Source organism: Solanum stenotomum, chromosome 3 (genome assembly GCF_019186545.1).
Source record: "Solanum stenotomum isolate F172 chromosome 3, ASM1918654v1, whole genome shotgun sequence".
Taxonomy (NCBI): domain Eukaryota; kingdom Viridiplantae; phylum Streptophyta; class Magnoliopsida; order Solanales; family Solanaceae; genus Solanum; species Solanum stenotomum.
In genome coordinates, this window is record NC_064284.1 from 38,240,808 (window position 1) to 38,266,968 (window position 26,161).

At 32.5% G+C, this 26,161-nt stretch overlaps 3 protein-coding genes across 3 annotated transcripts in view; 2 read left to right on the forward strand and 1 right to left on the reverse strand.

The window, feature by feature from the left end:
* Nucleotides 1–26,161, reverse strand: part of LOC125858376 (serine/threonine-protein kinase Nek6-like) — a 1,100,283-nt gene that overhangs the window by 676,871 nt on the left and 397,251 nt on the right. The gene's annotated exons all lie outside the window — the stretch shown is intronic.
* On the forward strand, nucleotides 15,090–19,232 carry LOC125858377 (receptor protein kinase-like protein ZAR1). Its single transcript, XM_049538135.1, has 2 exons — nucleotides 15,090–16,458; nucleotides 18,400–19,232. Exons 1-2 carry the CDS (start codon nucleotides 15,210–15,212, stop codon nucleotides 19,035–19,037), a joined length of 1,887 nt encoding a protein of 628 aa, XP_049394092.1. The 5' UTR covers nucleotides 15,090–15,209; the 3' UTR covers nucleotides 19,038–19,232.
* LOC125858929 (uncharacterized) lies at nucleotides 21,291–22,560 on the forward strand. Its single transcript, XM_049538693.1, has 2 exons — nucleotides 21,291–21,472; nucleotides 21,657–22,560. The coding sequence occupies exons 1-2, from the start codon at nucleotides 21,291–21,293 to the stop codon at nucleotides 22,558–22,560; spliced, it is 1,086 nt and encodes a 361-aa protein (XP_049394650.1).

Here is a 26,161-nt window from a genome sequence, read left to right on the forward strand (position 1 = left end):
CTATTAAAGCATGGTGATATAAAAATGATTATAAAGTGAAAAAAGAAATGATGCATCTTATTAAGCATAAAGCTTATTCGACTTGTTGTTTAGACACTAGAAGATCACATGCATTTATCATTGAATGTTGTCACTTGAAGAAATTGATATGAAATTCCTGAAGGATTCAAAATCTAAAGCATATGCAAGTTTTTGGAAAGCTTGTTTATAATCTTCATATGGATTAAAGCAATCAAGAATTTCTTTGTATTGTTCAGCAAGTAAATAACTTGAATTGAACTTCTGAAGAATTTTCAAAAGGTAATAGATGATTTTCTTAAAGAAGTTGAAGTAAGGAATTTGAAGAATTTATTATCCTGTTAGGAGAATTCATAAAAGGAGAAAGAAGGAACCACATTTCGTCTAAGTTTTTATGCACATGAACTCCAAAATAATGGTGATATTAATGTGCAACGGAATGGTTCGAGCAACAATGTGGCTGATTTTTTAACTAAGTCTCTACCAACTACAACTTTCAAGAAGATGGTGCACAGACTTGGAATGCGAAGATTCAAGTCTTTGGATTGGTGTTCTCATTGGGGGAAGTTAATACGTGTTGTACTTTTTTTCCCTTACGAAGTTTTGTCCCATTAGATTTTCCTTGTAAGATTTTTAATGAGGCGCCTTAGATGCATATTATTAGATATGTGTACTCTTTTTCCTTCACTAGAACTTTGTTTTTATAAAAGTTTTTTTCAGTAAGGTTTTAATGCGCCACATTATCTATGAATTAGACATTCTAGGAGGAACATTATAGATATAGTGAATGCCTATCTTTTAGAGAAAATTTAGGAACCTTAACTTTAGGACCAAGTCAATTTTCCCCTATAAATAGAAGGGTTCTATTCATTGTAAAATCATTCCTCAAGAGAAATAATAGGTTTTCTCTCTTTGCTCTACTTTCTTCTCATTGTTTTATATAGTTTCATAATAAAAATACATATTTAAAGTGGTGAAAATAAAAATAAGAAAATTAGAAAAATGATTAATTCGGGATGGAGGTTGTATACTTGTCAATAATATATATTTAGATGTTAAATACATTAAAAAATAATTAAAAAAATTAAAGACTTAATTAATGATCTTATATAATATAAATAATATTAAAATTACATATTTAAACTGAAGGAACTTTTTTTTTTGAAAAAAAAGTTAAATTACAAAAATTATTAATTCGGAATGGAAGTATAGTATACTTGTCAATAATATATTTTTAAATACTATATTACATTAGAAAATAATTATAAATATTTAAAGACTTAATTAATGATTTATATACTAAAACAATATTAAAATAATAATAAAAAAGAAACAGAGAGGATGAATTGTAATTTCCCATAACTAGAAAATAGAGTGTGGTTAGAGATTCAATTATTTGTTTTACCGTCCAAAAATAAAAAATAGAGGAGAAAATGATTAAAATAATCCTTCATGTATATGTGTTGAATTATTTTGGTCCTTTATATATATCATCTTATCCAAATAATCCTTAATATATGTATATATATATATATATATATATATATATATATATATAAAGAGTATCATTTTGGTTCTAGCCCTAAAAACTTACTAAAAACATAAATAAAACTGTTAAATTTAATTGTGGGTCCCACATTCTTCTTCCTCCCTCTTTCCTCCACCATTGCTTCTCCTTCATATTCTTTCTTTGGCCATTTCTTCTACGATTTCTGCTCCCAAAATCATCTCATTCACACAAAAGTTTCTTCAAATTTCAAAGAATATTCGTAAGGTTTTTGTTTTCTATTTATGTCCGTTAAAGTTTTACCATGTACTTTAAAAATAGAATGAAAAAAATGACTTGAAAAAATTACTAATTTTGAAAAGGATAAAACGAAAAGAAAGTTATATCCTCCTCATAGATCGCTTCAACAAGAGAGCATAAATGGAGTCTTTTATTTGATTTACTTAGTTTATATTTGTTTTAATGATCTGGGTTTTCTTATTTATGTATGATAATGGAAGCTTCTGAAAATTTTATTTCAATGGAGATGAAAAACGGGTGTAGTGTGTATTATTTTTCTTATGAGGATATAAAGCACAAGAGAAATTGGCGAAAGAAAGAAGTTGAGGAGAAGGGTCTGCGGTGGTAGTGGTGAAAGAAATCAGATTGAGGAAGAAGGGTTTGCCATCTGTCAATTCCATGGGACTCACTATTAAATCTAACACTTTTTTTTGTTTTTTGGTTAGTTTTAGGGTTAAGGACTAAAATGATCCTAATTTCATATACATTAAGGACTATTTAAATAACATAATACAAAATAGAAGCTACAGGGTTCCACAACTATGATATGTACAATTTATATGCTATCTACTTTTGGAGAAAAAAAGTTGTAAAGGAACTAATCCTAAGTTATTTCAGCCAGCAAAAAGTGATACAGGAACCAGAAAAAGGCGAGAGTCTAGGAGCCGTATCTGAATCCAAAACGAGCATCCAGCAGAGAAATCGAGCTGAAGAAGCACGGGAGTTCCTTGAGTCACTCCTATTCGGCTGCAACTGGAAAACAACAAAGGTCAGAGGTTTGAAGAAGGAAAAGAAGAAGAAGAATAAGGAGGAGAAAGGGTTCTTACACGGAAATTCAAAGTTGAATGCAAGGCTCACACTCTATTGAGCTCGACAAGAAATCATATCGGGAAGTACACCTACAAGAAAGAAAGAATCAACCTATTAAAAGAGAAGGAGGGAGAAGACCAAAAGTAGTGGAACATAAACCTTTGAGAGCTGAAGATTTCAGCACTCTTCATCACCAATTCGTGAAGGATGTTGAATACTCAAATAAAAAGGAACAAAAAGTCATCATTGAAGAACACCGTGGAGAACATTCTCAAGCACAGAGAAGAAGAAGTGAGGAAGAGGAGAAAGTGGAAAGTGAGTGAGGAACAAATTAGGAAACCCTACCTGATAGGGTCTTTTATTATTGAGTTGGTTGTCCGGGATTGGGCTTACCAGTGTCCAAATGTGTTAGTTTCTGCTATGGTTACAATATTAGCCCATTGAGGCATAAATAAAGGGACTCCAGGTCCAAATTTGATTTTAAAAATAAAAATAAAAAATTCAACCCCTATACATGAAGGACCGTTTGATCATTTTAGAGAATAAAATAGAGAAGTATAGATGTGTTTGACCATCTCCAACCCACCTCTATTTTACTTACATTCTCTATATTTAGAGAGTAAAATAGAGAATAGCCTCTCCAATCGCATTCTATTTCACTTTTTATTCTCAATTTATAAAAGTTGAATAGTAGTTCTCCAAATTTGGAGAACTACTATTCACACTCTCCATTTTACTTTTGTATTATTTTATTATTATTTCTATTATTTTGAAATGAACATATTATTATCAATATAATGTCATTAATTAAGTATCTAATATTCGTAATTCTTTTTAAATGTAATATAATATTTTTAAAAATAAAATATTTAATATGTACTATTTTCATCTTGAATTAATAATACTTTAATTTTTTAAAATTTTCGTCACTAATATAATTTGAAAATCTCCGATTTGAATAATTTTTAGTTAGACATAAAAAATTAAGGACAAATATGCTCATTTTTAACTTCGTAATGCATTAATAGAGCACTTATGGGAGTATTGTAATAATTTTGAAAGTGGAATATTTATGTAATATTTATATAATTGTATTTAATGAATAATTTTACTTTTATTTGAATTGTCCATTAATTTGTAAGTATAATATTTACTTGCAATTTATGTCATTTAAAAATTTAGAATAAAATATAATTTTATATTAATTAAAGAATTTGAACAAAATAAAATATTATATCACATGAAACTTATATAAATGATTAGTTAGAAAAAACAAAGGAAATAATTTATATTCTGAAATAAGAAAATAAAAATGAAATATAAATAATAATATAATATTAAAGAGAGAGAAAATATCATATATATATATATAAGAGAACCTTAAGCCCTCCTACGTAGCGCCACCACAAACCAGAATTCTCTTTTAATTTATTTATTTACAAAACTAGCCTCTCCCTTTCATGAAAAGTTATCAAATTTATGAAAAGTTGCGACTTTTATAAAAAGTTGTGACTTTAATGAAGAGTTGCGACTTTAATGAAGAGTTGTGACTTTTATGAAAAGTTGCGACTTTAATGAAAAATTGCAACTTTAATGAAGAGTTGCGACTTTTATGAAAGGTTGTGACTTTTTCGAAGGGTTGCAACTTTTCCAAATAGTTGTAACCTTTCTGATAAGGCATAATAAACATTTGTTCACACTACCATTTGTTGTCTATAAATAGAGGGATTTCCTCTCATTTAAAAAAAATGAAATTTTTTTACCTCTTTTTCTTCTTTACAATTAAATATTTGTGTACTTTGTTCATCTTGAGTGGTTCACGACACCATTGCTTATGTTACAGATCATGATATGTATTTTTACAGTACTTATGTTACAGATCATGATATGTATTTTTACAATAATTAATTTATGTTTATTTTATTAAGGAAAAATGATAAGATGTAATAATTTTTATTTTCCTTTACATTATTAATGTTTGTTACTACGTAATCTTATATGTAAGATAATATAGTGTTTTAGTTTTAATGACTGATAAGTTTTTAAGTATTATTTTATAATTGAGAAAATGGCCCAAAACCACCCTCCAATCTATATTCGAATTTCCAACTACACACTTTAACTTCACGGGAGTCCTAGCACCCCCCTGAAGTGTATAAAACTGAAATTATTACCTCTCTAAATGCTTAGTTGGCAAAGAGAGTGTTTCACTCTCTTTGAGAGAGTGAGCACAAAAAGCAAATATTAAAATTTTTATTTTTAATATCTCTTTTATAAATACATGTATTTTTATTTATTTTTCAAATTTATTGTCTTTCTTCTCCATAGCAACAAAGACCAAATTCCTACACCGGATTCATCATTGTTGATTTCACACAAACTTATAAACTCTTATGTAAAAAATTTAGAAAAAATAATCAATTCAATTAAAGATAAAATGACATGTTTTTCAATCATTCAAAAATGAAATCTGGATCATATTTGGAAAAAAAATTGGGTTTACATCAAATTCAATTGAACTCCCTAATGAGAATGTCTTTTTCCTTTTTATTGTAGATCCTTTAATTATCAATCTCAAATTTCAATTAATCAATGAAAAGATTCAATCTCAATTGACCTCCATTAATGGCATTGATAGTGCTTTCATTTGTTCTCCCTCTTTTGTTGCTCGACCGTCAGCCACCACTGTCGCCGCCTCCGGCGAAACCCAAACCACTAACAAAACCCCGTTCTCCTCTTCCCCTCTCCTCTTATCTCTCCCCCGTTCCGAGACAACCACCATGAAGACCTACCTCTGTTCTCACAACAAGGTCGACTACAACAACAACAACAAAACCTTGCGGCTGCACTGCTCCGACCAGCGAGCTCCAGCGAAGCAAGCAAAATTTCAACGTAGCAACGATATGCACAGATCCGTTTAGATTATTTTTCAATGTTCTCCGACAAGCAAAACTCAAAAATCGCTTGACAAGCTCCCGCTATCAATATTCATCTTTGTTCCTCACAATTCCATAGGAATTTGAAAGAATTGGGGAAGAAGTTACTTTAGAGATTTGAAGAAATTGGGAGAGTATAGGAAAAAGTGGAAAGGAATTATAAAAAAATTGAAAAAAAATAATAAATTAATTGAACTTTCACCTGTAAAACACGTGAAGTTCACAGGCCAACACAGATTTGGTTGTCGCTTTTTAGGGGTGTAATTATTACAATTTTAAACAATTCAGGTGAGTGATAGGACTCCCGTAAAGTTGAAGTATGTAGTTGAAAATTTTGGATATAAATTATGGGGACTTTTGACCATTTTCTCTTTTATAATTCTATGATATTAAATTATCCGCATGAAGTGCGGATAATTTACTAGTTATTTTATAAAGAATAAAATAGAAAATTCAATTGAAATTGAATATGTGAAAAAAAAAAATAGAAAACTTGTATTTATGGAATAAATAGAGTATAAGATCGGAGATATCCACGGCCGTTAGATTTGAATCAAGCCATTATGACCTCACATTTTCCGAAATGCCACTAGAAGTGGGAAGCTGGAATATTTTATTGAAAGTTACATCACTTGCATGATTTCCTGACACCACTACTATATCATTAAAAAGGCTGTGAGATACTTCCACCTTTTTCTTGTTTTTAGTTCCAACTCACCCAAATATTATCAAAATGTTAGGAGGATTCATAATTAAGCTTTTGCTTTTCTTTAACAAAAAAAAAAAAATTATCCGATTCAAAAAATAATAATCTAGTTTGACTTGAAACACAATTTAAGTAAAGAAAGAAGACTTTTTAATTTTATGGTTCTAAATTAAAGTTATGTCAAATGTATCAAAATACCTATTAATCTTGTGACCTTAAACATATCACGTGGAAAGTTAAAGTTAAAATATTGTCAAAAAAGAAAAAAAAACATTTTTTTAAACAGATTAAAAAAAAACCAGATCATTCTTTTTTAAAGAGGGGAAGTAGAGTACTTGTAATACTCTCTTTGTCCCTAATTATTTATTCATATTTTTTAGTTGTTTCTAGTTAAGTACTTGTTTATTTTGATAAATCAAGAAATGATAAATTATTTTATCTAAAATATCTTCAATTAACTATTTTGAAAAATGTAGAACTTCTTGAAAATCATAATTTCTTAATTTACTCACTTCATAATTATAGGGGTAAAATAGTAAATTCACTATGTCAATCATTGTCTTATGTAATAGGTGTGTCAATTTAAAAGTGAATAAGTAATTAAAAACGGAGGGAATATTTTAAAAGAAAATGGTCTATAATTATATCATGCACTTTGAAAAAAGAAAACTCCTTAATTTGCTTTTTACAATGATTGAGCTAAAGCAAGCTTTTTTTTTGTAATAAGACATTGCAAACTTAGTCAAGCAAACCCAGAAATTTAAGATACAATATAAGAAAGTTGAGATAGAAATGGTAAAAGAAAATACTTGTTTATACCTACAGTAAAATAAAGGTTGTTGTTTGGTTGAGAACAAGTTATTTCATGATTAATTATTGTGGGATAACTTATCTCACCATGTATATGCGATAATTTATTCTATCACTATAGCATAAATGGTAGGATAAGTTATCCCAAACATAACACAAAATTTTTATTCCATTACTATTTTCTTATTTCATAATTATTTATATTTATCATTCACACCAAATGACCCCTTAAAAATCAAAATGTTCCGAGCAAACGTACCCACACTTAGAATAACCATTTGGGATATTTTGTATTTAAAATTCAAATTTATCATATCTCTAGGTTATGAAATCCTTTGAGATTTCACCATAATAAACATATTCCCACTTTTTGTCTCCTTAGTCGGGGCATACTTTATGGTATCCACCAACTCTGCCCATTATCTCTGAACAAGATATGTATATACTGTTTTCCATTCTCTGCGGGCACAATATATACTCTTTTGGTTCTTAATTACTTGTCTATTTTTAAATTGTTATACTTATTAAGAAAATAATGATTGATATAGTGAATTTATCATTTTATTCCTTTTAATTATGAAGTGGATGAATTAAAAAATTTCACCTTTTTAGATTGCACTTCCATTAAAAAATTAATTTTATCCTTCTACCCTTATTTTGATGTTTTCTAAAGTCAACTTTTCAATAAATGATGAATATGTTAGATTTCAAAAATTAAAATGCATTTGAATAACTATTTAAATTTTTGAGTTTATTTTCAAAATCAAATTTTATAGAATAGTAAATGGAGAGAGTAATTAATCAATGTATGAAGTACTCAATGAATATTAATTACTTATTAATTTTTCTAGATTGGTCAAAGTATGTATTCTCAAGATTAATTAATTACTATATCAAAGGTATAATGGGAAGAATATGATAATTTATGCATTGATTTTATGAAATGTCAAGTATTATAGTTTAATTATTTATAGAAAGGAATGACATATAAAAAGGAACGGAGGAAGTATACTTTTCAAAATAATTAATTGAGGGTATAATAGGTAAAAAAAAATTATTTTTTCTTGATTTGTCAAAATGGACAAGTAATTAGGGACAACTAAAAATGAAAAATGGACAAGTAATTAGAGACAGAGGGAGTCTACGTTTTTATTTCATCTTAGTTAATATCTACATTTTTTAATTTCGGGTATGTAAATAGATAATTAAATTTCTATAAAATTAAGGAAAAAAAGTTGGAAATATATCCGAACTTTGATCGAAATTGCCGTAACAATCCAAAACTTTGGGAAAGACATTTTACCTCACTACACTATTTAATAGTGCATTTTAAAGGTATATATGTGCTCACGTGAACATAATTATTGCATCATTATAAATAGTAACTTGTCCACGTGGACACATATATACATTTAAAATATACTATTAAATAATGCAGTGGTAATAGGTCATGCTCAAAGTTTGAGATTATTACAGCAATTTCGACCAAAGTTCAGATATATTTATAACCATTTTCCACATTTCACGTGATATAATACACATAAAATATCATATAAAGACATGAATTATCACATAGGACGTCAAGTAGGACATATGTGTTAACTTGTTCAACTTCATATAAGTTTAAGTGCATATTTGTATGCACCCAAAATAGAAAAACATAAATATCAGAGAAAAAATTCAAAATAATATTTTATCTTTAAGTTATTTTTCAAAGTCATCCTTGAGTTTTCACATGAAACACTAATAGTCACTCATGTTTGCAATATTGTTGCACTTTTGGCCCTCTCCCAAATCTTTGCCTATTTTCTAACATTTATTTTATCCACAATTTATATATGAAATGTTCAATCATCTCTTTATATATTTTGTAGAAATAATAACTTCATATGAGAAGAAGAACACCTTGTTTAATTTAGTAAAAATATTATTGCAGCTAAAATTTAGAGGTTCTTCACGTCGATTTCACGTGCAATAGTATAATTTTATTATTTTCCTGTAACATCATATGTCAAGGAAATCTTAGGTAGATGTATTAATATTTCTACTAAACAGAAGAATATGTTTTTCTTCTCACTTTCTCTCACATGAAGGTCGGGTCCCAATCCAAATGTTTGGTTTCGAGTCGAGAGTCAAGATTAAGTCTTGGGTCGAAGTCGTATCTCGAATTGATCATTGGGATTGTATCTTGATTCGGGTGTCAGGATCGAGTCATGAATCAATTACCAGGGTTGGTTTTCGAGTCAGAAACTAGTTTCCTAAAAAAGTATTTTTTACTCTTTAGTAAAAAAATAAAAGATATTTTCTGTAAAATAATTTTATTCACCAACCAAACATTAGAAAAAATCCACTCACCAATCAAACATGAGAAAATAAGTGAGAGATCAACTTAATTTTCAAGAAAAAATTTCCTCCATACCAAACATACTAGTAAAATAAATGATAAATTGTTTCTTGAGTTTTTCAAATGTAAAAGGTAAAATTGAACATTTATTTTTTGTATACTGAAAAAGTAACAGTGAATGGAGGGACTAAGAGGGTGTTTGGACCGACTTAAAGTAGGTTTGACAAATATAAAAAATAACTTAAAATAAGTCAAAAATGACTTCAAAAAAGTTTAAAATGACTTAAAATAAGTCAAAAATCAAAAGTAGGTCTCCTCATGCTTTTTATTTTTGACTTAAAAGTTACTCCTACTTATTTTTAAGCCAATCCAAACGGGCTCTAAGTCATTTCACGATAGTTGTTTGAATAATTGTATGATTCAACAAATTGTCAGATCGTTTAACTTGTTAAGATAATTCATTTAAACACTAGAACTAACCCTTATTTCATTTGAACATCTCAAATTCTAAGAAAAAAATGTTTTGATTCGATATTTTCGATTCGATATTTTGAAAAAACTTCTATATCTTGTTTTATTTGTCAATTGAATCTGATTGCAGCCCACGTTGTGTGATTCCTTCATTACCTTGAAGATTTATGAAAATAAATAGATAACAATAAAGATGAGATCATGGGAATAAAATAAAATATAACGTAAAAAAGGAATCAGAAAAGGGCTTTAGAAATGGGTTAAATAGTATTAATGATTATTATTAAAAAGAATTTAACACTCAATTAGGTACAATTAATGCATATAATACTCATTTATTTATAATTACACTCAAATCCGTTAGTATTTTTTATATGCTATGTTTTTAATTTTTTTTATCACTATAAATACTAATGAAAATCATTTTCACTTCATAACTGTAATGACCCGCAAGGTCATTTTTGAAAACTTTTATAAAATTTCCATTTTTACCTCTCCCGATAATTGTCCCGAGTTATTGATGATTGGTCGGTGAAGTTGGTTGAAAATTTTAAACTATTCGATAACTACAGTTATTAATTTAGTGGATATTTATTAAATAATTAATTTTTAATAGTTGATGATTAATGGGTCAAGTCCATATACCCTTACCAATTGGCCCATACACTGAAATAAGTTAAAGGAATTTAGCAGTTTAGAATAATTTAGGGAAGGAAAACGATAGTAAAAAGAGGAGAAAATTTCCTGAGTGGCGTCGGACGAGAGGGCACGAGGGCACCGACTTCAGGTAAGTTTATTCACACATCACTGAATGCAATTATGAATTTCTGTAATACAAAATTTGTGGTTAGAAGTTAGTGGAAAAATCCTTAATATGCTATAGTTTAATTTAGATTGGGATTTGAAATAAGGAATTGGCAGATGATATATATACATTTATTTAACATTTTTTTTTTGTTGAATTTGGAATAGTGGGTATTGAATTATAATAGTGTTAGTTTGATATCTGGTGAGAGTTTGAATGTCTTTGGCCAATTACGTGTTAGTGGATGGCATATAACTTATCCGCGGGACATTCAAAGAAGCTATGCACCTTCACGGAATGTTAATGAAAGAAAGCCCTTTCATCCTAATCTCATCTACTGAAAAGGGGGCCGGGCGTAGCACATTCTTTTTTGGGACACATAGGCTATTACAGACGCATCAAAAAAGACTTTTCGAAGCGCGGGATCCCAGAATGGAATCATTGCAGAAGAAAGGGATGATAACTTTCAATTTGTAATAATGGGCCAATGATTGGCCATAAGGAGCCAATCATTGGTGGGAAGGATACATATATCGATCAACACATTGCAAATGGGTTAGTTTTTTTGTCACAATTATTCTTGCAGTGCGTTACTGATTTCGTAAATTAGTCGGGGTTGAATTTTATATTTTGGTTATCACATTATGATTCAAGTATTGATATATAAAGACATGTAATTAAATATTATGTGTATTATATTATATATATGAATATCATTAGATTTATGATATTTGAAGGATTTGGAACTTAACCCTAAGCTTGAAAATTTGGAAAAAAAGAGTTGAAAGAGTTGACACCAAAAGTTAAGAACTTGATCATAGATTCGTGCACTATGATTTTTGGGTCTATGTTAGATATATAGTGATACAAGTGTTGTTAGTTTCAAAATCTTACTGTGATTATTTACTTGAATAGATTGCTTTGAGTTGGAAGTTCAACGAGATGGGAAGACTTGAGACCCGGAGTGATTGTTCAATTAATTAAGGCAAGTGGATTTCTAAACCCTTGTTAAGTGTATGGAATTCATGTATTTCCTTGTAATATGTGTTTAGGGTAATGAGGCTTGGTGATGGGTTGACTTGTCCACATTGATTAATTCTAATGATGAAAAAGGGATAATAAAAGGCAATGTAATCAATTGTTTGTGTGATGTGTTGAGAATTGTTTGAAAGACTTGTTGAATCATTGTTGATGTTATATCCTGATTGTCTTGTTGTGAATTGTGCAATGTTATGAAAATGGTCATCTCCTCATTATTTGTGTGTACATGTCATTTGTATTGTTCTGAGACATGGTTGTGACAAGTGTTATGTGCATTGAGAAAGAATAAGAAAATAAAGAGGATGTACCATTTCGAGGGATGTATCGTGCGCCGCGATGGATACTATATTTCGAGGGACGTGTCGCGCGCCGCAATGAATACTATATTTCGAAGGACGTATCGCGCGCAGCGATGGTTACTATTATCGAGGGTCGTATCGCACGCCGCGATGGATGCATGGACAGATATATCCCCCATGGGTCCCGGACTGAGAGACAGCGGATGTGTATCATTAGGTCAGACATGCATCACTATACTTGACATTGCATTGCATTGCACTTCTTTATTATTGGTGAACTTGATCTCGTATGTTGCTGATCTTGTGAGTGCCTTTCTATGGAACTTGTGACTGATGAATATTGAGCTTGTTGTTGAAGCTATACAATTGTTAGAGTGTTGTTGTTGAGGATATGAAATTATTGTTGTTGTTGAGGATATGAAATTGTTAGAGTGTTGTGTTGAGCTATGTGCTTTGTAAATAGTGAACTATTAGGTTGGGCTGGTTTTATACACATTGTAGTTGTGAAGGTTCGGTTGGGGTGTAAGGAGTACTTGTATTCTATCCCCTTAGCTCGTGTTTAGAGGTTTACTTGCTGAGTATCGTGTGGTTTGGTACTCACCCCTTGCTTCTACAAATTTTTGTAGGTTACGAGCCTGGATTTTTGTGGTACTTGTTATTCTCTTCTTTTTCGAGGCTTCTGGGAGATTTGTGAGGTAGTTTTTTGTCTCCTCAGCGATCCTTCTTACTCCTGTTTATGATCTTGTTCTACTCTAGAAACAATGTCATATGAGACTTATATTTTTCTTTTGATTCAATTGTAGTACTTTAGAGGCTTGTACACGTGACAACCAGATTTTGGGGGTATATTTGAGTTTATTATAAAATTTCCGCATTTTATTGTAATGGTTGAGTTTTAGGCTGACTTGTCTTGGTGGGTTAAGACGAGTGCCATCACGTCCAATTTTGGGTCGTGACAATAACATTTTTCCTTTTTCATTCAATAGTTTTCTTCTCAAATCTTCATTATAGTTACTAATTTACTCCTTCATTTGAAACTTTTTTTCGAGAAAAAAAAAGCTTCTTAATTCCTTTTTTTTTTTTTTTGCTTTTGCCATCATTATTAATATATCATTCTTGTGCAAAAATTTTGTTATTAGGAAACAAAGAAGAATGGTGTATGGCCTTACTTGTGAGAAGTATATGTACAATTCAAGCTTGGAAAATAGTTATTGTTACCGATATATCAAATTTATTTCTTTTAATTATTTGTTGCAAGTTTGTACATAATTATAATGTAGATGTAATTTAATAATTTTATTTTTTATGGGATAAATGTTTTATTATAAATTCTCTAAATAATTGTATTGACTTCTTATTGAATTTTGATAATTCTTACCAGCTTGAAGGATACATTATTATTAGCTATGTATCAAAATTTGTTACTCTTTTTAAATTTAAATTGTTGTAGTTTGTATGTAGTTATAGTGTAATTGAAATAAGACTTGAAGAATACTTTAACATTAGATATAAATCACATTTTGTCATTTTTTAAAATTAGTTTGTTGCAAGTTAGTACGTAGTTATAATGTGAATTGAAATACAATAATTTTATTTTCTAGGTTAAATTTCCTATTATAATTTTAGGAATAATTATATTAATTTCATATTGAATTTTGGATTATTTTGTACATGTTTCCGAAATAAATGACATCCTTAGAAAATATGGGTATCTCTTTTATCTCAAAATAATTTATACATAATTAAAATTAGGCAAAAGAAGAGTTATGTGAAACTTTTCTTTGCCCGGTAATTTTATTAATCTTTTTATTTAATTTTCTTAATTATTTTATTTTAAAGATCATATTCATCTCTATAGTCTTTTTGTATTATACTATAACTTTGTTATCTGTGAGAGAATTATAACAAACTTGAAAAACGCGTTAAGAATTTTAAAAAAGTTTAACATATGAAATTTTGCTGAATAAATCACTATCATTCACAAATCACAAGTATTTTAATATATTTAATTCATCTATTTACCTAATAGATTTTTCTTTCTCCTTCCAAATAGAATTTTAATATTGCAGCAAATCACACTTTATATGAAAGCTGACATGTTAAAAAATAACAATATATATAACATTTAAAGAATTTTCAAAACGATCAGCATTATAATTTATAATAAACTAAAGTAGTAAATCAATTTTTAAATTAATAATGAATTAATTAAAATGATTAGGCCCGCCTATGTGGCACCACCACAAATCATAATTCCCTTTTAATTTATTTATTTACAAAATTAGCCTTTCCTTTCATGAAAAGTTGCGACTTTTATGAATAGTTGTGACTTTAATGAAGAGTTGCGACTTTAATAAAAAGTTGTGACTTTTACGAAGAGTTGCGACTTTTATAAAGAGTTGCGACTTTTATGAAAAGTTATGACTTTTATGAAAGGTTGTGACTTTTTCGAAGGGTTGCAACTTTTTCAAATGGTTGTAACCTTTCTGATAAGGCACAATAAACATTTGTTCACACTACCCTTTATTGTCTATAAATAGAGGGATTTCCTCTCATTAAACACAACGAAAATTCTGAACCTCCTCCTCCTTACAATTAAATATTTGTATACTTTGCTCATGCTGAGTGACTCACTGACACTATTGTTTATGTTACATATCTGATATGTATTTTTACAATCATTAATTTATAATTTATGCTTATGTTATTAAGGCTAAATGATACGATGTAATGATTTTCATTTTCCTTTACTTTATTAATGTTTGTTACTACGTAATTTTGTATGTAAGATAATATAGGTTTTTTAGTTTTAATGTCTAATAAATTTTAAGTATTATTTTATAAATTTCGTGATATTAAATTCTCGCGCGAAATACGGATAGTTTTGCTAGTGTACCTTTAAATCAATTTCAAACAGTGAATGAATTAAATTAGAGATACTTGTCTCATGTTGTTTACCTGATATCTCACATCCCAAGGTGGAAACATGTGAATAGTAAAACAAAACCAACATTATTACCTCATTTAATAATTTTCTACTTTAACACTGTATGAGCCTACGCCTACCTATGTTAGTCAAAATAAATTCAAACCAAGTAAACGTGTAGTGCTACCTGCAGTAACACCTTGAAAACCGTATCTCATAGAAGCAAAAAACAAGAGTGTGGTATTGTTGCTGGTTAAATGATGAATGTTGTTGTAGTTGTGATCCTTAGTTTTTTCACATTTTCAATCTCTGTTATATTTTCATTGAATTCAGATGGTGTTTCTCTGTTAGCTTTGAAATCTGCAATTTCTAATGACCCATCTGAGTTTCTTTCTTCTTGGTCGGAGTTAGACTCATCAGCATGCCATTGGAATGGAATCACATGCGATGAAAATCAGAAGGTGACTTCTATTTCTCTGTCGTCGAAGAATTTGAGTGGTTACATTCCTTCTGAAATCGGAGCACTTTCTTCTCTATCAATTCTTTCTCTTTCCTACAACAACTTTTCAAAACCAATCCCTATTCATCTCTTCAATGCTACTTTCCTTCACTCCCTTGACCTCTCTAACAATGCTTTCACAGGATTCTTACCTCAACAAATCACATCCCTTATAAACCTTAAACACCTTGATCTTTCTGCTAATTTTCTCAATGGCTCACTTCCCCAAGAGCTAACTCATCTTACACTTCTCACTGGAACTTTAAATCTTTCATACAACAGATTTACCGGCCAACTTCCGGCGAGTTATGGTAAGTTTCCTGTAACATTGAGTTTAGACCTTCGGCATAACAATCTGACCGGAAAGATACCTTCAATCGGGTCGTTGTTGAATCAAGGGCCTACTGCATTTTCCGGTAACCCTTTTCTTTGTGGGTTTCCATTGGAGACTCCGTGTGCAGAACCAGAAGCTCAAAAACCACCACCGAACCCGAACCCTAATGAGGAGGAGGTGGGGTTTGTAGGAAAAGGGAAATCGGGAAATGGGTCAGTGGTGGTTTCTTTGATCTCCGGCGTATTGGTTGTGATTGGGGTGATGTTTGTTTCAGTGTTGGTGTTGAGGAGAAAATGGAAGTTCGATGAGGGAAAAATGGGAAAAGAAAAGTTGGAGAAGCCAGAGGAGGGGCAAAAGGGTAAATATGTAGTGTTAGACGAGGGGTTTGGGATGGAACTAGAGGATTTGTTAAGGGCTTCAGCTTATGTAGTAGGGAAGAGTAGGAGTGGGATAGTTTACAAGGTGGTGGCTGGCGCTACGGTTGTTGCTGTTCGACGGTTAAGCGAGGGGGATGTCACGTGGAAGTTCAAGGAGTTTGAGACGGAGGTGGAAGCCATTGGGAGAGTACAACATCCAAATGTGGTGAGGCTTAGGGCTTATTACTATGCAAGTGATGAGAAATTGCTGGTAACTGATTTCATCCGCAATGGCACCTTGCACAATGCTTTACATGGTAATCTCACTTCATTCTTACTTGGAATTTTCTTTACTGTTAAAAGAAAATTCACTCTAAACATACTACTTACGGAGTATTATTCTAAATCACTATAAGGATAAACTTTTAGTAGTGCTGGAGTAAGTTATCCTGCCTATACGAGTGAGAAAGGGTGTACTTTTTTGGAGAAAATTAGATCAAATCCTCATAAGCAATATTATATCTGTGTCCATGGTACTTCAGGGGTTTTATTAATATATCAGAAAACCTTGAAGGTGGCATTGTATTTGATATTTATGCAAAAAAAGAAGTTTAATGTCTACTCCATTGAAGTAAGTGTTTACAACCTAAGATTTCCTTAAAGCTGCTCATGATTATTCGTTGAAGTATTCTCTAGGCACATTTAACAATTTCTGTCATGGTTTCAAGCATTCTTTGGTAAATATTAATGATCCCAAATTATATGCTTTTAAGTCGTTAGCTGCTTACTGTCCTTATCTTCTTTTGATCAAGAATAGGCAACCAAATGTAAATTATGATGAACAAGAACTAGTTTGGGGTAGTGGGGTGGGGAGGGGAATAATACGTGCATGGTTCATTTGTTTTTATCTGAGCAATTGGCATTTGTGTTTTCTGCTTCCTGGAAAACATCTATGCAAGTGTTAAGCTATTGAGACCTTTTGGGCTCCACAATTCAACATCTGTTGGTTTATTGTAATTCACTAGTTTCTGGTCCCCATTATGGCATTTCCCCTTGTTTTCTGCTTCCTAGGGAGTACATTTTATGTGGCCTAAGATACATTGAGAGAGGTTTTAAAGTTGAAGTAAACATTCGGAAGTTACACTAAGGAAAAAAAAATTAGATCTATCAATTGGATGTTAAGCTATTCGTTCGATTCACGTTCATTAGGAATTGAACTAAGCATGGTTACACATAAAACGTGAATCCAAAGTGTGAAATTTTTGCAGAACAAAATATCGACTAATCATAAAATGTTGTAGTTCCTCCTTGTAACATCTATCATTGTCAAGTTCACTTTAGGATGTTGGACTTTATGTAAAAGAGGCATTTAGCTGACACCGAGAAGAAAACTATTACACCACAGGTTATTTTTGTCTTCAAATTCTTTTTCAACTAAGTGGAGAAGTCCACGACGTTAAGCTTTCTGATAGGTAAATATAAAACAAAAAAGATAATAAGTAAGACACGAAATTTCATCAGATTCCAAGACTTGGTAAGTCATTCCCTGTTTCCTTTAGTCTGTTTGTCTTGTTATTCAGAGGTGTTGTTTAATGTACCTATAATTTGTATTGTGGTTATAGAATCCCTGAATAGGCAGTTACTGGACTTGTGTTAGCCTTGTATTTTGCTCTCTTTATTTTCAGAACCTTGCACTTCACAAAAACATTAGTGTTCTTTTGAACTCCAGTCCGTTTTTCTTAACTTCAATCTTTGTGTACAAGTCTTCTCCACATAATCCTTCCCTTTTGCTCATACTTTGGTATTGTCAATTGTGAACCAATCCTATATAAACACAAGTGGAAGTGAAGATTGCACCTACTTTGGGGTGGCTTCTTGAGAATGTGGTTCCTCTAGTTCATATTGGTAATTTTGTCTCAACAAAATACCAACTGACCTATTTCTTGTTTTCCTTGACTCGGACTTCCATTGTTTCAAGCACATATTTTTGTACCAATTTCAGGATTTGAAGTGAAAAATGTTCTATTTGTTATTCTGAAAAGCTGTCGTCGATTTGGCATGAATCACTTTTTAATTTATCTTCCACAAGTCCAAAAATATTTTTTGGATTTCAAAACTTGCATTTTCCGGCAAAAAATTTCTCATGGAAAAAAACACATACACAACTAATTTCTCTAGAGAACTGGGTGATTTTCTTTTTATGTTGGAACATTATCCTTGTTAATCAATCTTTTTATGTTTCTTTTTTACAATTGCAGTAGGACTTGGTAATAACTTGCCACCTCTGTCATGGGCAGCTAGACTGAAGATCGCTCAAGGCACAGCTCGGGGTCTAATGCACATTCATGAGTGTAATCCCAGGAAGTATGTTCATGGGAACATAAATTCAACAAAAATCCTTCTTGATGATGACTTGCAAGCCTACATATCTGGTTTTGGATTGACTCGCCTTGTTTCAGGTTGCTCCAAGCCCATAAACAGTAGTACCAAAAAGCTAAGTACAAGTCAAATCATAATAAGTCCTCAAAACTCAACTTCGTCTTGTACTATGTACATGGCACCTGAGGGTCGAGTGCCTGGCTCCAAGTTCACCCAGAAAAGCGACATCTACTCATTTGGTATGGTACTTTTGGAGATTCTGACTGGTCAGTTGACAGATGGAGGATCGGAGGTGGAGGATGATGGGAAGGGGCTTGAGAGTCTTGTTAGAAAGGTTTTTAGACAAGAACGACCCTTGTCTGAGATCATAGACCCTTCTCTCTTGAATGAGGTTCACGCTAAAAAGCAAGTTGTTGCAGCATTTCATATCGCTCTCAACTGCACAGAACTGGATCCTGAGCTTCGGCCAAGGATGAGAACAGTTTCTGATAACCTTGATCGCATCAAACTGCAGTAAAAGAAACTTGATCAATGTAAAGGCTTTCAATGTTTTGCTGACCGCCTAATGTAGAGCAGTTTAGTAATTGTGAATCAGAATTTTCAGTTTGTGTTGTGCCAAATCCTAAATTTGGCGTTTCTATTGTAACTCTACTAATTCAATGTTCTATTTGTTGAATCATCAATTGAAAATTGCTTGTGCTAGCGAATCTTACAAGGCTATTTGTGTTTGATGGTACGGACATGATCTGAATTCCAGATAACATGCAAAGGAGCATGGTCAGACCCTGCCTAATCAAATGATGTAGTTCAATAGTTGGAAAGTTCTGTATGAATTCTTGATTGCCCATCACCCTATTCAATCTTTTGAAACTACACTCCTCCTCTATTCTCTCATTCTACCAAGTGAAGTTGCTACCTGTGTACTATTTGATTTCTGTCAATACACAATCCCTTAACATTGAGCAAAATCTCCAGCTTCATTCTGAGAAAAAACTAATCCACCCAGCTTCTCTTCTTCTTTCAATATGACATTGAAATCTCCTCTCACTAGTCATGGGCACTGATCTTTGACTGGAGATATGATTAAGATCGTTCAATAGTCAGTCTTTCTAAAGCATTGCATCTTCCATAAACACAACAATGATCATCGCTTCTTGATTACCACCTTTATATTTGAGTTTCATTGTAATTTGTTGGTAACTGTACAGTATGCCATCTTTTTGCCTGAGACGATGTCAATGCATGCGTAAGTTTTGCTATTTGCGCTGACATAGCACTTATCTGAACACCATCAAATGTCTCGGCTTGGAATGATGATTCAATATCTTCTAAACCTGATCGGAGCCATTGTACATTGTTCTGAGAGTCCATCCTACAGTTTCTGCCCTTATGTGTGTTAACTCCTTAGCGTTGATTTTGATTAATGACACTTAAACATTCACACATACTCTTCGCAGGCAAACACATCAACAAGAAAGGAAGCCAAGCATAAAACATAAAGAAGAAATAAAGATATGTCTTGACCTGTAGAATCAATCAAAGATTCCAGAATAAAGATATGTCTTGATCTCTAGAATCAATCGGATTCTAGAATCAATCAAGCAGATCATGATCAATCAAAGATTCCAGAAATCAATCAAATATATTCAAGATTGCAGAACAAATCACCTAGGAAAGAGATAATGTGCATCAATCAAAGGATACTTTCAAGCAACAAGATCAGTTAACAACCAAGACTACAAGGAAGAAATCGAAATCAAGGGATGCATTCAACTTAACGAGATCAGCCAAAGATTCAAGACCACAAGAAGATCATCATACAAAGGAATAAATTGATTTGCTCATGCACATATCTGATATGGACATGACTCTGTAAATCAATCAGAATAAAATCAAGGACTTAATCAAAGATCCTTGATTCAAACTCCCTTGAGTTTTCGTAAAAGAGCAAAGTCCTCCAAAGCTATATAAACCTCTCTTAGCCATAGTTGTGAAGTACATACTTCACTTGAACTTATATTGTAATCTTCTTTTATCTTTCATAAAACTTTGTACTCACTTGAGTGAACGATTGAAAAGAAAAGAGAAAGAAACATCTAAGTGTAGGTTATACAAGTAGACGTTGTGTCAAAGAAAAAGATCCGATTTGCATATCAGACAGGGCTCTCAATTGTAACATTTTGTAACACCCAAGTTCTCAACAAGCTCTTAAGGAAACCCTTGAAACCCAAGGGGATTGGACGTAGGCACCACACCGGTGTTCCGAACCAGTATAAAATTATTGGCGTCATTTACTTACTACATTTATTATCTTTGTTTATCTGTATTACTAACTTGCAGGTGAGTCGACTGACCAATATAGAAAGTCGACTGAAGAAATTTTTAATTCACCCCCTCCCCCTCTGAACTTTCAATTGGTATCAGAGCAGGTCTCACTAGTAAAGTGTTTAACCACACGTGAGCAAAGATCCAATGCATACTATCAGATTCCTGGTGCTTTACTTCAAGATGGACATTCCTCAACTCGACCACCGTATTTTAACGGCCAACATTAGTTTCACTGGAAAGATATATTCAGAATCTTTGTCTCTTCAAATGACCATCAAGCATGGATTGTGATCAAGAAGGTTCCAAAGCCTATTCCTGGACTAACCGAAAAAGATGTCACTGAGAAGCCATTTGATCCCGAATCATTCGATATCACAAAGGAACCACCAAGGTAAAGGAAGCTCAGATCAGTTCACTAGTCAATGAATACGAATTATTCAAAATGGCCAAAGATGAAAACGTAGAAGACATGTTCTCGAGATTTAGAAAAATTGTTTGCGAACTCAAATCTCTTGGAATGGTATACTCAAATGGGCTACAAGGTAGAAAAATCGTTAGGAGTCTTCCCAAAGCTTGGGAAACTAAAGCTGCTATTCTTGAAGATGGAGATCTGCAGAAAATGACGTACGATGAACTTTGAGGCAACCTGATGGCCTATGAGCAAAACCATATTAACAGGTATAACAAAGATGATAAAAAAGAAAATTGTGGCCTTTACTACCGAGACATCTGAAGTTGGAGAAGAAGGTGATGAATATCAAGACGGAGGAATGACTCTTATAAATCGAGGAGTGAAATAAATTCTTAGACAAAGACCCCAACAAGATTTTAAGAATAATGAAAGGAATGATGATCGATGCTACTATTGTGGAAAACCAGGACATTTCAAACAAAACTGTCCAGAACAGAGAAGGAGAAACAATCGAAGAAATGAAGATCTAAAAAGTCTCGGAGCCTGGGATCAAGGAGAAACATCCGAAGATGGTCATGATGAAATTGCCAACATATGTTTCATGGCACTAGGTAAAACAAGTGAGGTAATATCTTTTAACTGTCCTAACTGTAATGACCTACAAGACTCTTTGGACATGTTTACTGATGAGTTACAGAAAGTAATTGATGAATACAATAAGATTGCTCAAGAAAAGAAAGACTGGCAGATTCTTCTCGAAGCAAGTCAGATAGAAGTCGACATACTAACAGAAGAACTAGAAGAAGTAAAAATGCAGTTGGACAGTATCAGAAAATCTCCTAGTCATAGCTCTGTCAGATCTAACACAACTGCTTTCAACAGGAGAAGATCTCCTAATCAAAGTTCCAACAGATCTATATCTAATTCTCCTTATCATTCTGCTGAAAATTCTGTTAATTTCTCTTGTTATACTTATGGTGACATTGGTCACAAATCTTTTAACTGTAGGAAATTTTCTTCTGGAAAATGGATTTGGAGATCAAAAGTTGTTAACCTAACCCTCAAGGACCCAAAAATACTTGGGTACCAAAAAGAAATTAATCTACTTGTTTTACAGGAGCAGACCAAAAGAGCTTACAAAAAGGGAATGTGGGTAATAAATAGTGGATGCTCCAGACATATGATCAGAAAGAAAGAAAATTTCAAAACTCTTTACAAAAATGATGGAGGATATGCACAGATCAGAGAAAATGCAAAAGGAGAAGTAGTAGGAGTTGGATCAATCACTCTTAGCTCATAATGTGATATATCAGAAGTATACCCGGTGGAGGGACTTAAACACAACCTGCTTAGCATCAGTCAACTATGTGATATTGGATTCAAATTCTCATTAAATGCTACAACTTGCACTATCAGACATGTGACTAAGGATATCACAATCATTGGAGATCGTAATGATAATATCTACGTTGACTTGCCAACACTTACATGTCTAACTGCAAGTATCAAATGAATCTTGGCTATGGCATAGAAAACTTGGTCACGCTATCATGCATGCCTTTGAAAAATTGTCTAGACTTGAACTAATCATTGGACTTCCAAAAGTTAAAATTCAAAAATGACCATATATGTGACGCTTGTCAGCTTGGTGAGCAAACTCGTTCTTCGTTCAAGGTCAAGGATACTGTAAGTACCACTAAACCTTTGCAACTTCTACATATGGATCTCTCTGGTCCCACTCGGACCGCTAGCATTGGTGGTAAGAAATATGTCTTTGTTATCATTGACGACTTCTTAAGATTCACTTGGGTAATTTTCCCATCTCATAAAATGAAGTTTTCTCTAACTTTTAAGTGTTTTATAGAAGAGTACACAGAGAAACATGATATTTTATTTTCAAAGTTCATAGTGATGATGGAGGAGAATTTGAGAATAAAGCATTTGAGGAATTATGTGATAAAAATGGATTCACCCAAAATTTCTCATCTCCTAGATCACCTCAACATAACAGGTGGTAGAATGGAAAAATCGTTCGTTACAAGACACCGCCAAAACCATGCTTCTTGATCGAAATCTCCCTGATCATTTCTGGACTGAAGCAGTAAGTATTGCATGCCATGTTTTGAACAGATGCCTCATCAGACCTATTTTAACTCCATATAAGCTATGGAGCGGTAATAAGCCTAATATCAACTATTTTCATCCTTTCAAATGCAAATGTTTCATTCACAACAATGGTAAGACAAATATAAGTAAGTTTGATCCAAGAAGTGATGAAGGTATATTCTTTGGTGATGCACCCATCAGTCGTGCAATTCTAGTTTTTAATAAAAGTACTTTAAGTGTTGTAGAATCTGTTCATGTTGTTTTTAATTATACTAACCCAAGGATGCAGAAAGTAGAGTCTATAGATGATGAAACTACTCCAGCATTGAACACTGAGAACCTCTCAAATACTTCTGATCAAATTACAATAGAGGAGTCGACTACTCCAGAATTGAAGTCAACTAGTACAGAATCGAAGTCGACTAGCCTAATCGAAAAGACAGGCATGGAGACACAACGCTAGCTATCCAAATGACTTTATTATGGGTAAACCAACTGACTCAATACAGACCAGGGCTTCAATGAGAAAACAAGAATCTGTTGCATTCGTGTCTCAACTTGAACCCAAATATATAAATGAGGCAATGGAAGGTGAATCTTGGAGACAAACAATGAAAGAAGAACTTAACTAGTTTGAAAGAAACAAGAAAGGTATTGATTACGATGAAACTTTTGCTCCGATAGCAAGGTTATAATCCAAAAAGAAGGCTCCAAAGAAGCCGCGTCCCAATGCTTCAGGATCCCTCTCTCCTGAGGACATGAAACGTTTTTTGGGGAATCGAGCAAAAGAACATTCTGTGCAGTCTTGAACTTTTCGAGGAAGTTGTTCGCCTCTTCTATGCAAACCTCTGTATTTCTGCTGACGGTGGACAATGAGGAACTCAAAACTCTCAGCCTGGCTGTCGAACGTGCACGAAGAAATTTCCACAGTCAACAAGTTGACTCTCTCAAGAGAGGAGTCAGCTCCTCCAACACCGAACCTGCTGTGACGGTTCAAAACTCCTACTCTATGTTGACACCTAATTTTGACCCTCCCCGATAGTAATTAATTTTTGAGCTTTATAGATTTCCAACGACCTAGAATAGTTAACTTTATAAAATTCAAATTGTTTCAAGATTATTTTAGTTAATTTCAGTCGACTTTTTATAGTATTTTGAATAATGAATGTATTTCGTATAATTATATATATAATTAATATATTTTATAAATATTTGAAAACCATATCATAAAATTTCTACATTGTTTTAGTAAATATTTAATTAATTTAGTCTAGTATAATTTATAGTTATAATTTCGAGTTATTGAAATCGATTAGTTTATATTCGAATTAATTATTTTATTTCGTTCAAGTTTGAGAAGCTCGTAAATCAATTGTATTAATTCGTCCTATCTAACTTTTAGCCAAACTCACTAGTGAAATTCAATTTGGCTAAATCGGTAATTTATTTGGCTATATTAAAGGACCCAATTTTGGCCCTTTATAAAAAAATCAGCATCCCATTCCTTTTCCAATTCCTTGGGCCCAATCCTTTTTCCAATTCCCATAGCTTCAGCCCACCTAAATTCTCCCAAATCTCAGCAGACTCAATCCAATAGTCCAGCCCATTCTTTCTTTAAGCCTACAATCCCAACCCAATTATTTTCTAACGAGAGAAACTCCAGCAAAACGTTCACAACATTCCAATTCAACGTTGCAGCTTCTTCCAACCGCGTCTTCCTCGCTGCAACAGCAGCAAAAGCATCTGTCAGCCGCTTCTCCCGTCCTTGGGGGCGTGAGATCGCTCCACGTGGCATGGCGAGGACGGGAGATCGATCCCAAGCGTCGATTTTGCCCTTTCCTTTTTCGGAATGGGCAGAAATCCCAGAAAAAGGATGTTTGGCTTCAACGGTGAAAGAAGTTTTGAGTTTTGAATTTCGAAGGGCTTTGAATCCGAATTTTTCATCCATTTTTCCCCCTAAATTCGGAACCCTAGTTATCCCCTTCTATAAATAATCGTTTCATGTTCACCGAAAGGGGATTTTTTTTGGGGGGAAGAGAATTTAGTTGGGAATTTTTTTAAGTCAAGGAGATATTAGAGAAAGTTGGGATTTTTCTTTAGCAGAGAATCCTATAGAAATTTTAGTTAAGGAAAATATAGAAGAGTATACATTTGAAATAATAACCTCCCTTAGTTACAGAAAAATACAGTAAGAAAACTACAAAGCCATACAAGGTCACGAACCCAAACACACCGATATCGATTTCTGTTTTTCCTCTGTCCACTGTTATTGGAATTCGTTGGGATTCTTGGAGTTTCCTTTGTGGTCACGGAAAGCTCTCGCTCAACTCGTTGTCCCAGTAGCTGCCTAAAAAAAAGGTAATCCTTTTCCCTTTGTCAAGTTTGTGTTCTCTGCATGCCTGATATTTTTAATTTTGATTATGTAGTTATTGTATGCTTCCTGATTCCCTTAATGGTGATAGTGAGTTTGTCGTTATAATATTGAAAATAGCTGAATGTTATCTTCTTACTGATAGTCATGTTGTTCGAAAGGTCGTTTGACAGTCAATACGATTATAACTTCGTAACAGACTCTAATATGATTTGTTTCCTTAAAATTGAAATGACCAGCCCCCTTCCCTGCGAACAGCCTGCTTGTTCTTTTGTGCGGTTTCGATTTTGCCATTATTATTCAAGTCTCTGGTTTCGTGAGGTCTGAGTTTTTTCTTTGTGTTCATTCTCCATTGTTTGTGACATTAGCATCGCCAGATTTCTCCAACTAGCTCTGCTGCTCTTATTCGTGCTAAATCCTTGAT